The following is a 13,066-nucleotide window of genomic DNA, read 5'->3' as shown; positions in this document are numbered from 1 at the left end:
GACAGCGTTCCTTATCTACTACTGGCATATATCTTTCCTCCTTGACATTTTAAATTTTATCTGGCTGCTTCCCTTCATTGTGGAGAGAGGCAGTGGTGCCCACCCCAAAACATGGAAAGGATCCCTTTGATTCAAATTCTAATTGTTTAATTGCTCGCTAGTTTCCTATTCTCAACTTTAGAGCATATGGTGAATGCCCTCCTCGCCTGACAACTTGAGTTTTGGGTTCTTTTTGATGCAGAGTCATTTCTGATAGCATCATAGCAAGCTGGACTACCTAGTCCGTTTTGAAGTTTTTTCCCCAGATGCATTTGTACACAATGAGCATGTCTAAAAGGTTTTTTAAAAAATTATTGTTCAATTTGGAGAGGCAAATGATACAACCTGGAAATAATGTATTTTGTTGGACTTTCGCTTCTTTAGTTTCCATATGCCAGTCTTAGAAATGTCCTATTGCATTGCCTCTTTCAAGTTCAAGACGGGTCTGTTCCGTCTGATCCTCAGGAACAGTTATTGGGGATCGCTAAGGGCAGCATACTCTTTCCCAGACCTGGGCAAGGGGCGGCCCGCGGGCCGGATCCGGACCGCCTCCTGCCTCTGACCGGCCTGCCCGCTGGCCTGCCCACCAATATATATATACTATATATACAGTATTGGGTAAAACTGAGTTAACTATGTTAGTCCGGCCCTCTGAAACCATCCCAATTTTTCATGCAGCCCCTTGGCAAAATTAATTGCCCACCCCTGCTCTTTCCTGTTCTTTTCAATTTTAAAATAGATTCTACTTAAAAATCTGTCCATGCTTGGAAGTCTTATTGTATGCTGATGATTTTTCTGTCTGCATTATAGACAGATTCCTACCATGCCTTGAATGGTGGGCAGAATTGGGTGACAGGGTGACATAAAATAATTTCAAATTTCTCTTCTTTGAAGGCAGTATGCATCCACTTTAGTACACTGCTAGGCATGTTTACAGATGTTTCCATTTGTAAATGAAACAGTACTCAAAGTGGTCCAGAAAATTTCTCGGACTTAACTTTGACAGCAAACTGCCCTTCCTTTCTCTTATCAAACCTCTATTAATCTCTCGGATGTTCTTTCAGTAATCAGCCACGTCAGCTGGCAAGAGGGAAAGTGTCAGACTGCATGGCCTTATATGTATCATACCCTTGTTCCCTCAAAGCTAGATTATGCTTGTTGTGAGATTCTTATCTCACCGTCGAGAACTCTGCATCTGCGTTGGTATCATTCACACCAATTCTTTTCAATGTTTGTACACAGTTGCCTCACTTTCTCTTTCTCATCATTTAAAAGCACATGTGATGCTTTTTAGCCCTCCATACTGCCCTGTAGGTCATGTGTTCTAAGGAGCTAAAACCATTATCTCTCCACATAATGCTTCATTTACAGGATGGTTATTCAAGTGTTTATGTAGAGCCTTTCCTTCTCCTTCTTGGACTCTTCCTGAGATTCACCCAGACCTTACAGCATTTTTTTAATTTTTTTAAGTGGTCTTTCTGGAAAAATACAAAGTTCCAAATGGTGGACCTGTAGCTGTAACCTTGCAGCACATACTGGTCTTCAGAGCAGAACTTATTAATCATTTGTAGACTCACTACTCTCCAAGCTTTCCTTTCCTATCATCTTGACCATTTTGATGCAGTTCTTTGTTCTAACAAAGACATTGTCTTCATTTGGGCCTATGACCATGGTGGTATCCCAGGCAACTTTAAATCAGATCAGACCAGACCACCAGAGGTGCTTACCATTCCCCTGGTCAGTTGCAGTCACTGGTATCATCTGACTGTAATTTTATCGTCATGATCTAATTTTAGTTCCTGTGGTAATGCCTTTATCATTTGTATTTATATGTCATAAGGTAGCCTTGTTTTCATTGTTCAGCGAAACTTTATGGGGGTTTTGCCACAATATATCCTCTGTGGCTGCTGTAGTGCTAGGCAGAAACTAATACAAAACTAAGCACGTCAATACAAGGTTGTTGTAAATACAAAACTAAGCACGTCAATACAAGGTTGTTGTAAATGGCATACAATTATCACTTGAGTATCTCTTAGCTATTTTTCTAATCTGGTCTCTTGCTAAGCTCTACCTTTTCTCTCCCTGTCACTGACAGTCATCTTTTAGGTCACTTCAGGCATTGCTCATATGAAGTCTGTTCCTTTTCTTGTTGTGGGGATCAGCTCTGGAAATATTTACCCTACTTTCTCTCAACTTGAAAATCTATTTGTTTTGAAAGTATTGCTTATAATTCTGGGCTAGTGTTGTTTGACTGTGTAATGCATTTCCTAACTGGAAGATAGGTGGTTTATCATAATTTATGAATAGTGTAGATCAGGGATGCACAACCTACGGCCCGCTTAACTTCTGCCCACAGTGCAGGAAATTGGCATGTTAGTAATAAAAGGAGACCTTAAAAAACCGAAAAATAAAAAAGGAAGAAGAAGTATTTATCTCTACGTAGGGGCGTCTCTCAATCTTTTTTTCGATGGACAAACATTTCGATTCAGTGCTCTGACTTGGTGTCTCTACGATGAGGCCGGACATTCAGAAGTTGGTTTCGGGAAAACAACTTCAAATATCCCACTAATTACTATATAATTAATGGTAAGTACAACTTGTTTCTAATAAACATGGTATCTACTCTATTTTTTTTTCCTTTTTGTATTTTTGCGGTGAAGTGGCCCGCGACACGGTTGTCCGAAATGGATATGGCCCGCGACACGGCTGTCCGAAATGGATATGGCCCGCAGGCCGAAAAAGGCTGGGCATCACTGGTGTAGATGATTGAATGTGTGCACCTACTACCTGTAGATTAGGTGCCTTATAAATACTGGTCATCATCAAAATAATTATTATTATTCCACCGAATAGAGCACCACTTAAAAATAAAAACACAAGTAAAATAGATTTGGCTAATCAAAGATGAGAATGAGACTAAATTAAAAGTTAATAGGTTGTCAAATTTATCTTTGTATCCCTAGTTCAGGTTGTTGACGTAAACTAGTAATAAAGGAAGATGGCATGTAATAATAATGTTTATGATATTTATGATTCATCACAAAAGAAATCAAAGAAAATCTTATGGCATTTACATAATAAAAATAAAAGATCATCTGTCAACATGCATGCATGCACATATATTACACTCAAACATCATGCACTTCTGTACAACTGATCTGCCAACTCCAAATACTTAGTTAAACATAAATCAGTAAATAAAAAGGAGATCTATGTTCATAATAATTGCTACTCTACAATTTTACAAGACTTTGCACATTATATGCTGTAATAATGAAATAGGGAAAGAAAAAATAGGGAAACTGGGATGCACAACCCCCCCCCCCTCCATTTTTGATGGCGTTTCAGGTCCATTTTTCAGATTCTATAATCTAACATGTATGAGTTAGAAAATAAATGTTTCTAATCTGGCTTTAACAGCTGACAAAAACAATGTTTTTTGCTGGGTTGTTTAGAAAGGGATATCACCTAAAAAAATAAAAAAAAATAAAAACTGTCTGCTTATGAATAAACTGGGTGCCAGAAAAACATGCTTGTTCACATTTAGCAGGTGTTCACTAGGTAAGGTCTTTTTGTGTTGAAAACTGATCTATGTGGACCAAAAGTATCCTGAAATAATTGCTGATCAAAGTGCACATCTTCCTATAAATACTCCACTTGAATCCCTTTCAGTTGCTGTAATTTAAAGTTTTAATTCCAAGTAGTTTTTTTCTGCAAGTGCATGTGTAGTGTTTTGATGCAGTCTTGAGAGTGCTGATTTAGGGAAATGTGTAGTATAACTTAAAAGTTGATGTGAGAACAGTAAATTCTATAAAGTAAACATTGCTTACCTCCTAAATAATAATATGTACTCGTAATGCACAGCATCACAACCAAGATCACACTTTCTGCGCAGACCAGTAATGATGAATAAACATTAGATAACAGATTGTAAATGGTCAAATACATTAGGAACACTGAACAATATAAAGCTGAAGTACAAGAGTGGAACATAATAGTTTATTTCTTGTTACTCCTTGAGGAGCATAGGGCACCAACACCTCGCCAACAGATCAGTTTTTGGCAGTACCCCTCAGTTGGGCTCATGTGCTTCCAATGTCCTTTGCCTCGCTTTCTACTGTTCTTTTCCAAGTCTGCTTCGGTCCCCCAACTTTCCTCTTCCCCTGAGGGTCCCAGTCAAGTGCCTGCCTGGCAATGGTGTCAGCTGGTTTGCGCAGGGCGTGTCCTATCCAGCCCTATTTGCGCTTTTTGATGTCTTGACTAGTGGCATTCTGGTTGGTTTTTTTCCACAGGCTGCTGTTGGCGATCTTTTCAGGCCATCTTATTCCCAGAATATGACATAGGCATCAGTTGGTAAAGGTCAGGAGCTTGTTGCTGATGGTGTTTGTCACTCTCCAGGTTTCAGAACCATACAGTAGGACTGCTTTCTCATTGGTGTTGAAGATGCAGGTCTTACTGCTGAAGGATAATGCTCGGGAGTTCCAGATGAGGCGTAGGGTCTCAAAAGCATGTCTAAAGGATGTTTATGAGCTTAGGTGGAATGCAATAGTGGATCGTCAGCATCCAGATGATGTCCCTGTCTACACTGTCAAATGGAACGTAAAGCAATGGATAAAAGTATGAAGGGATATAGGTCTAAACAGTCTAAAATGGAGTTGTTACATGATGGTTAAATGGCAGACAATATTGCAAAAGAGTGAGTTAAGGATAGTGATTCGGGGATAGCACTTAGAGAACAAATATGTTTAAATGTAGCCTTTGAATTGAGTGGCGAATGTGAAGAGAATTCCTGCTTAGCACAGAGGGAGAACAGCCGTTATCGGTATGTGACTTTGTGGGAAGGAGGGATAGACTGTGGGAGTCTGATGAGGAGCGAAGTGTTGAGCAGGAGTGTGGTCAGACAAGATTACAGTAAAGTAATGGAGAAAGAAGCCATCAAAGAATCCATAGCATAGCGTTGAGAGCTTGTAGTCTGTTCTAGCCTTAATTGGTAGCCAATGAAAAGAGTAGAGCGGCCCGGTGGCGCAACGGTTAGCGCTGTTAGCACCTGTCACCAATACAGTGAAGGTTGGCTGCCCTTAGTTCATTTCTCGTCTCGGGCATGCTGTTCTTTCTCTGCACGTGGCATCTGTTTACAGGGCTGGCTGCCCTCCGCAAGGACGGTCCCAAGCCCGGCTGAAAAAGGAGGAGGGTTGGGCGTGGGGCCAGCACCCCACCCCGTAAAACAAATCCTTGCTACCAAAACATCGACAACATTAAGGCTGTAGTCGATGGCCTATGCCCCAGGAGGGGCGAAGGGCCTTAAAAAAAAAAAAAATGAAAAGAGTGAAGAAGTGGTGTGACATGCATCATTTTTTTGTTTTTAGACCTGCCTGAAGATTATAAGCAAAAGTGGGAATCATTTGTTTCCGGCACACTTGCAGAGATCAACAAGAAAAATGCTATTGAATTTGTAAGTATTTCTCAGGTGTTAAGTTTTTGTACCTTTTAAATTTGTCTCCATTAAACCTCTTAATACCACAAGGAATACCGTAAACTCAGTAGTGAATAAGTGGATGAAAAAAAAATTATGGTAAAGTGAAGACAAAAGTGAGATATTTCTCACCATCTTTAACTGTGAGTTTTAAAGCTACACCACCTTCCACATTCTCTTGTGTGAGTACCTCACTCTCTCAGATTGAGAAATCTTGATGCGTCACTCTTACTAGAGCTTCAAAGAATTTGCCATATAAGACCTTCAGTAACAGTTTCTTCCACCAAAAAACTCGCATCTGCACTAGTGCTGCCCCATCTAGACTATACCAACTCCTTTTTTGAGCTTCCCAACAGATAAATAACTTGTTTTTGCCATGCTGTGGCCTGTATAACAGTCTGACTATGCTTTGATGTTACCTGTAATTTTCACTTCATGTTCATGTAGTGGATTAGTCTTCTGATCATGACACTAATATTGAGTTAAGTGCTGTACAAACATGTGTTTATTAATATTAATATATTCTTTTATATGTCAAAAAGCTTAAATAATTTTACATTTTAGACTGACTTTTCATTGTATTTGTTACTTGAGTGTGTGTATACATATATTTAAAATCAAGCATGTGAGTTGTCTGCCATTTGTAATTTTCCTTGAAGAGCGTAACAGTCAAGAGCTTTGTTCAATCAATTCACAGAAAGATAACCACACTCACACAATTTCCTTAAAACAACAAGCAGTTTGGTGTTTTAAATTTTGGTTGAGGGACACATACAGTTTCACCAGTTTTGCTGCCAGAGAAAGCTTGCTACTGTTATTAATGACTGCACAATGTATCTAGCATGTTGTTTGCTTTTCTTTTTCTAATTTCAGAGAGGACATCCACTGGCTTCTAGCAGTGAAGATGATGATTCTGATTTTAAAGACATTCCATTTCCCCAGGATACAGCCATGCAGCAAGTAAGAAATAACTTTATATTGTGTGGCTTCTTCTGAAAATAGATACTGTTGCCTGGAAAATTAACAAGAAAATCATTAAATTTAATTATGTAAAATGTTTGAAAATTTGTAGCAGATTTTGTTAAGATGTGCAGTATTTCTGTCTGAACTACTGATGCCCTACCACTCGTTGGGCCTCCAGAGTTCACATGCTGAGGTGAACACACAGCCTCATTCTGTCCTGGTTCTTTTCTAGCAAACTCTCCCTCATCTGCTGCTTTCGTTTTTTGTTTCTTAGATTGTTTTAGTAGCTCGTCAAAGGCTATGGCATGTTTTTCAACATGTTTTGTGCTTTTGCATGATGTTTTTTAATTTAGTTTATGGGTTTTATTGGCCTATCACTGGTTAGTTTTTGCTGACTTTATTTCATAAGCATAAACATTTCTCACTGTGATTCCATTCTTGTTGATAAAACCTCCTGACAAGGTGATTAACATCCACAAACAAATCCTCCTTTTCTCTACTGGTCTTTCTCAGGTCATCTTTTTCTGCATAAAGTCGCCTTTTCGTAGGTTCCAGGGGAGAGGGGGTATTTTTTTCTGTGGCCTTATATAGACTCTTGCCTTGCAGGGCGAACTGTGTCAGGGGAAGAGGGGATCATGATGGTTGAAGTCTAGTCAGTTGAAGCTCATTACACAAACACAACTCTTTTGCCCTGACATGATGGTGGTATTTTTAGAAGGCTGGGGTCTAGATAGTTTGGTCTGTCTTTTGACAGCACTAGTGCATCCCTGCTGGAAATACTCTTTGTGGTAGCATTCTTTTGCATCCCCTTGTTGCACCATAGATGGTGGGGGAGCAAGAGGAATAAACCTGAACTCTTTCAAGTATGGCTTTAAAGAAAAATAGTCAATCGTGGTCATGTGAAGTGTGTAGCAAAACACAAACAACGGGTTTGAAATATTCTGTTGAGGTTTTCATCTTTAAAATGCCTCCACTCTGGACACTTTCTGCTCCAGGGCAAAACACAAGTGGCTTTTGAGACCTTGGGCAGATAGGACTGCAGAACTATCAAAGTTATTGTACATTAATCCTTAACTTCACAAAAAGCATTTATCTGTTGTTTGCTGGAATGTTCACGGTTGAAATCAGATCAGAGTTATTCTCCTAGGGTGACTTCTGGCCTCTTTCATTTCTGCAGGTACTATCCTTTTTGGGATGGGGTTAATACAATAAGACTTGCTAAAATCTATCAAAATCAGGTCGTAACTGGGAAGGGTCATGGGAGATCAACCAGTCTGCTTTCATTCTAGCAACCACAACTTCAAGCATCTATAAATTTAAATGTTGAAAAATGACCTTTAGAAACATATAATTTATGTCTTCGTTGTGTTTTCGCTTCCATTTTGTCCTTATTCTGCTATTATTGCTCTCGATTAGAGATTTATAGGAGAACTAACTCTTCAGGTAAGAGCAATTGATCAATACACATGTACCATAGTAGACATTGACTCTCTTTTAAATATTTATAGTTTTTTTAACTTGACTTCTGCAAAATGTTGCTAAACTTAGTCATGATAATATTATTTTTATAAACACACAACTCCTGGAAATAGTTTAAAGCACAGTCAACTGATGTGATATCGGTGAACAAGACCTTGTCATTTCTACCAGAAACCTTATCACTCCAGCTTTATCAACCTCCTCCCTGAGTCAGATTGACTCGGTCATGACCATACTGTCCCACATAACACTACCTCATCCCAACGCTGAAAGTCGGCTATAAATGAATGCTCAAGCACTGACACCTGTCATGGCTCGGGTGGCTCTACAACACACTCGCACCAGACAAATGCGCATTCTTTCAAAACACAACAAAACAGTTGCCTGAGGATGCCCAAATCATGTTATCAAGTTGTTAACTGGCTCAGGACTTTACAGATTACAAAACACGGGTGCATAAATAACAACTTGCCTCAACACAATACTCTGTAGGCGACAATGTCTAACGATACATGCAAGGTGTACCTCAGGGGCACTTCCTCGATTAATCTCAACTTAATCCAATCTTACCATCTATGTATGAAAATCTCACAAAGAACCAGATAGACCATGTCATCATCAACCGAAAATGGAGGAGCTCACTTCAAGATGTTAGAGCCTACAGAGGAGCAGACATTGCCAGTGACCACACTCTTGTGATAGCCACAGTTTCTCTGAAGCTACGTCGATCACGAGGAAAACAGGCACGTCAGCAGAGAGTGGACTCCGGCAAACTAAAAAATCCAGCCACCGAAAGGGCCTTTGCTATGGAAGTAAAGAACAGGTTCCAGCACTAGGAGACCAACAAGAGATGACCTTAGACGACTTCAATCGAGTCTTACAGGAAACAGGAGAGAAAATACTGGGCTTCCAACGAAAAGAAAGAACAGTGGATCAGAGAAGAGACATGGAAGAAGATAGAAGAGAGAAAGTCAGTCAAACAAAGAATCAACAGCACGAGATCTGAACGCCTGAAGGAACAACAGACAAAGATATACAAAACTAAACAAAGAGGTAAAGAGGATGGCAAGAACCGACAAAAGAGACCATATAGAGAAACTGGCAGATGAAGCAGAAAATGCAGCAAGTAAAAATGACCTGAAGACACTGTACAAGATAAACAAACAGCTAAACAACGGGTTTAAGAACAGTGATGTGCCAGTGAAAGACGTGAACGGTAATGTCATCGAGGGAGAGGCAGGAAAACTACAGCGCTGGAGGGAACATTTTGAGTCGGTTCTGAACAGACCAGATCCCCCTCAGCTTGCGGACATCCAGCCAGCAGCTATAGACCTTGACATCTGCACAGACCCACCAAGCCTTGAAGAAGTGACAGCAGCAGTCAAGACAATGAAGAGCGGCAAAGCACCAGGGGCAGATGGAATAACAGCAGAGATGTTGAAAGCAGATATAAATGTGACAGCTCCCAAGCTGACTGAAATCTTCAGGCAAATTTGGGAATCAGGGCAGGTCCCTGTTGCGTGGAAGACAAGGCTCATCTTCAAGTTACCCAAGAAAGGAGATCTTGGAGACTGCAATAATTGGAGGGGCATAACACCAGCAAGGTCTTCAGCAAGATTGTTTTGTCAAGACTGACGGCAACTCTTGAGAAAGACCTCCGACCACAGCAAGCAGGATTTCGCCCTGGGCGATCCTGCTCTGAACACATCTTCATTCTGCGACAGATTCTGGAGCAGAGCAACGAATGGAACACACCGCTGTACATCAATTTCATCGACCTGGAGAAGGCTTTTGACAGCATCCACCGCGAATCCTTATGGAAGATCCTGAGGCATTATGGAGTCCCTGCAAAACTTGTTCAGGTCATTGCAATGCCTGTACAGCGATTTCAAATCCCAGGTTGTCTGTGACACGGAGCTCACAGACCCTTCAACGTCAGTACCGGGGTGAAGCAGGGCTGCATTCTGTCGCCGTTCCTCTTCATCCTGGCCATGGACTGGACCATGAAGACTTCCACTGACAGTGAGAGGAGAGGGATCAGATGGACCATGACTATGACAGCAACAACAGCGCTGGAAGACTTAGACTTTGCTGATGAACATTGCCCTGCTGTCACACGCCACCAAAGACATGCAGGAAAAAAAAAGGCCTTCTCAGAAACAGCTGGAAACCTTGGCTTGAAGGTCAGCACAAAGAAAACGAAAAGTATGAGAGTGAACGCCAGAGTCCAAGACAGCATCAAACTAAATGGAGAAGAGATTGAGGAAGTTGACAGTTTCACCTATCTTGGGTCCAAAATGTCAAACACTGGGGATGCGGAGGTGGAGATTCGAGCCCGACTGGCGAAAGCCAGCCAGGCCTTCGCCTCACTCAGGAGCACATGGAAGGCAAAAAACATCAGCCAGAAGATCAAGCTGAGAATCTTCAAGTCAAATGTGATCAGCACCCTCCTTTACGGATCAGAATCTTGGAAGATGACCAAAACCATCAGTAACAAGCTTGACGTCTTCCATAACAGATGCCTCAGGCGCATACTTAACATCTTTTGGCCAAACACCATCACCAACGAAGAACTCCACCGAAGAACTGAAACCGAGTCCATCACCACGCAGGTTCAACGAAGGCGTTGGCGATGGATTGGACATGTGCTCCGCCAGCAGACAGCAGACCTTTCCAGAGTCGCCCTACGATGGACTCCAGACGGCCGAAGAAAACGAGGCCGCCCAAAGGAAACTTGGAGAAGAACAGTGGAAAGGGAGATGAAGGGAAAGGGCTGGACATGGGGTCACCTAGAGCGGGTTTCATCCGATCGACATCGGTGGCGGACTCTGGTTGAGGCCTTATGTGCAACCTGATGCACGAAGAGGAATAGATAGATGTATGAAAATCACATGCCTCACACAGTTCTGTTCATCAACAAAGTTTCATTTCTATTATCTTATGATCTCTTTAGCAATTGTTGAGTACATGACTCACAGTTCATCATCCCTCTTAGGGTCGTCACTCTCCACATGTCCCGCCAACAAGTATCCCATTACACAAATACATACACGACGGCCATACACACTGGCTGCGTCGGTCAGGCGGTTCCAGGGGTCACAGGGAAGGCAATCCGCGGTGATGTCATTGTCTCCTAGCCCACATGCTGCTTGGTGCTGACCCAAAACATGTTGATCCTAAATGGTCCTGGGAGGCAATTCTTCTTTATCCAGTAGAGCTCCAACTCTTTCAGTTTAAACAATTAAAACCTGTAACTACTCGTGACTCCGGCATGTCTTCTTCTCATGGTATCCCTGGCCTGAGTAAACCTCCATAACTCGTTTTGGCCAAACCCTACTGGTGAACTGTGTTCACTACGCACTTTCAGTCACCTTTAACACTTTCCAACTAATGTTCCAATCCATTCAACATACACTCGACATACACTTTCAGTCCGTGAGCCACCAAAGGATTAAATAGTGACACACCTGTTTTATATTAACGTATGCACGTACATTTAATAAGAACCTCCAAACTAAAGATCAAGAGTGACAAAGGCTTTTTTCAAAAACCCAACAGAAGGTGTGGTCAACCTTTTAAAGGATTATTTTGCCACCTGCAGGCTGCAAATTCTTTTCTTATTTTCCTGATCAGCTGAATAGTGCAAAAAAATCTGTGATATCATTTGCATTCAGTCCAATACTCCCACCTGAAAAGGGCACAGTTTGCCTCTTTTAGGCATACTCTTTTGTCGATTGGTATTTTTGTGTAGTTGCTATTATTTTATTTATGCATATCTTTTTTTTAAACTGTTATATGGACTTTGCTGCTAACAGGACCTTAAAAACAAATATGCATTTGAATTTTTTTAACTTCCTGCAGTCATTTTATACTATTGTATTATTTGTCTGTTGATAACAGTATTTACAATCATTATAAAGTTATATTGTCATACCATGGAATGTTCTTGGCTTGGTAATAAATTCTTTGGCATTCCAGGATGTAAGTGAAAATAATTTTGAATCTCAGTATCTGTTCACAAAGCACATATGTCTACTGTATATTTGTCTATTTCACTGTTGGCATACTTTGATATCACCACTATGTGATTTGTTTATCAGGCCTTCTCTGATTACCAGTTGCAACAGATGACAAGCAACTTCATAGACCAGTTTGGGTTCAATGAAGAGGAATTTGCTGAACAGGAGGATAAAATTGAGTAAGTAATGATAATTTATAAATTTAGTGTCATTAATCTTTTGCGGCCAACTTTCTTGTGATGAATCTAGAATAGCCAAAGCAGGGTACTTGAAAGAAGGCTTTTGGATGTTAATCATTTTGTTTGAGACGCAACAAATCTGAGCTAGTTGACAGTGATGAAGACAGAAAAACCATTGTTAACCACTTTGTAACAGTATTTATGTCATTTTTTGTGATACCGAATATCAGCATGTCTGTTTTAAATTTTAACTTCTGGAACAGTTCTTAATAGTTTTTGGGTTTTTTAAAAGTTGATTTGGGGGCTGGTTGATTCGACCGCAGCATGAGTTTATCTGAGCACGACCACAGCCCAAAGTCAATTCAATCACTGCTCATAGTTGATTAGACCCTGTCATCGTCTATCCAATAGTTTATCCATGAAATAAGTGAAGTTTGATATGCTATTATCCTTGGTTGATGCATTTGGTGTGTGTTTGAGAGAAGATCCAAGTTCAAGTCAATAATAAACCAGAGTTTTCTACACAATCTGGCATTTTTGCATTTTTTGTAAATGCTTTACTCATTTTTTAAATAAAAGTGTGGCTGAACCATATGGCAGTGCATGCCAATTGCTCTGCAATTGAGTAAATTAAACTAAGCAAGGAATTTTTTCCTTGCACAGACATAGGCATCCATAAGCCACATTACTTCTAACAGTTTATTTTTTTCATTTGATAACAGAGACGACTGACCTACTTATATCACATGACTAATTTGTATAGGGGGAAAAAGTCATTTCATTTACATAAAATTAGCGAGTGTATCATCACACTGAATAGTAACTTCTGTACTCGGTGGTCAAATGGACTGAGGCCAGTGGTCAAATCAACTATGGCTGTGGTGAAATTAACTCAGGATTATGGTTGAATGGTC

The 13,066-nt window shown here is 40.5% G+C and overlaps 1 protein-coding gene across 6 annotated transcripts in view; it reads left to right on the top strand.

Annotated features, from left to right (window-relative positions):
- LOC112567133 (serine/threonine-protein phosphatase 6 regulatory subunit 3-like) overlaps window positions 1-13,066 on the top strand; it is an 88,717-nt gene that overhangs the window by 37,024 nt on the left and 38,627 nt on the right. For 4 of the 6 annotated variants that reach the window (XR_003099760.1, XM_025243684.1, XM_025243682.1 and 1 more), the window contains 3 exons: window positions 5,406-5,491; window positions 6,386-6,472; window positions 12,055-12,152. Coding sequence is in view for 5 of the 6 variants with exons in the window: in XM_025243684.1 (XP_025099469.1) it covers window positions 5,406-5,491; window positions 6,386-6,472; window positions 12,055-12,152 (271 nt within the window). In the remaining variant the exon portion in view is untranslated. The remainder of the gene's footprint in view (window positions 1-5,405; window positions 5,492-6,385; window positions 6,473-12,054; window positions 12,153-13,066) is intronic. The other 2 variants (XM_025243683.1, XM_025243685.1) reach the window with 1 other exon arrangement.

The sequence above is a fragment of the Pomacea canaliculata genome, linkage group LG6, assembly GCF_003073045.1.
Source record: "Pomacea canaliculata isolate SZHN2017 linkage group LG6, ASM307304v1, whole genome shotgun sequence".
Taxonomy (NCBI): domain Eukaryota; kingdom Metazoa; phylum Mollusca; class Gastropoda; order Architaenioglossa; family Ampullariidae; genus Pomacea; species Pomacea canaliculata.
The sequence above is the reverse complement of the archived record's forward strand: the minus strand, read 5'-3'. Positions and strand labels throughout refer to the sequence as shown.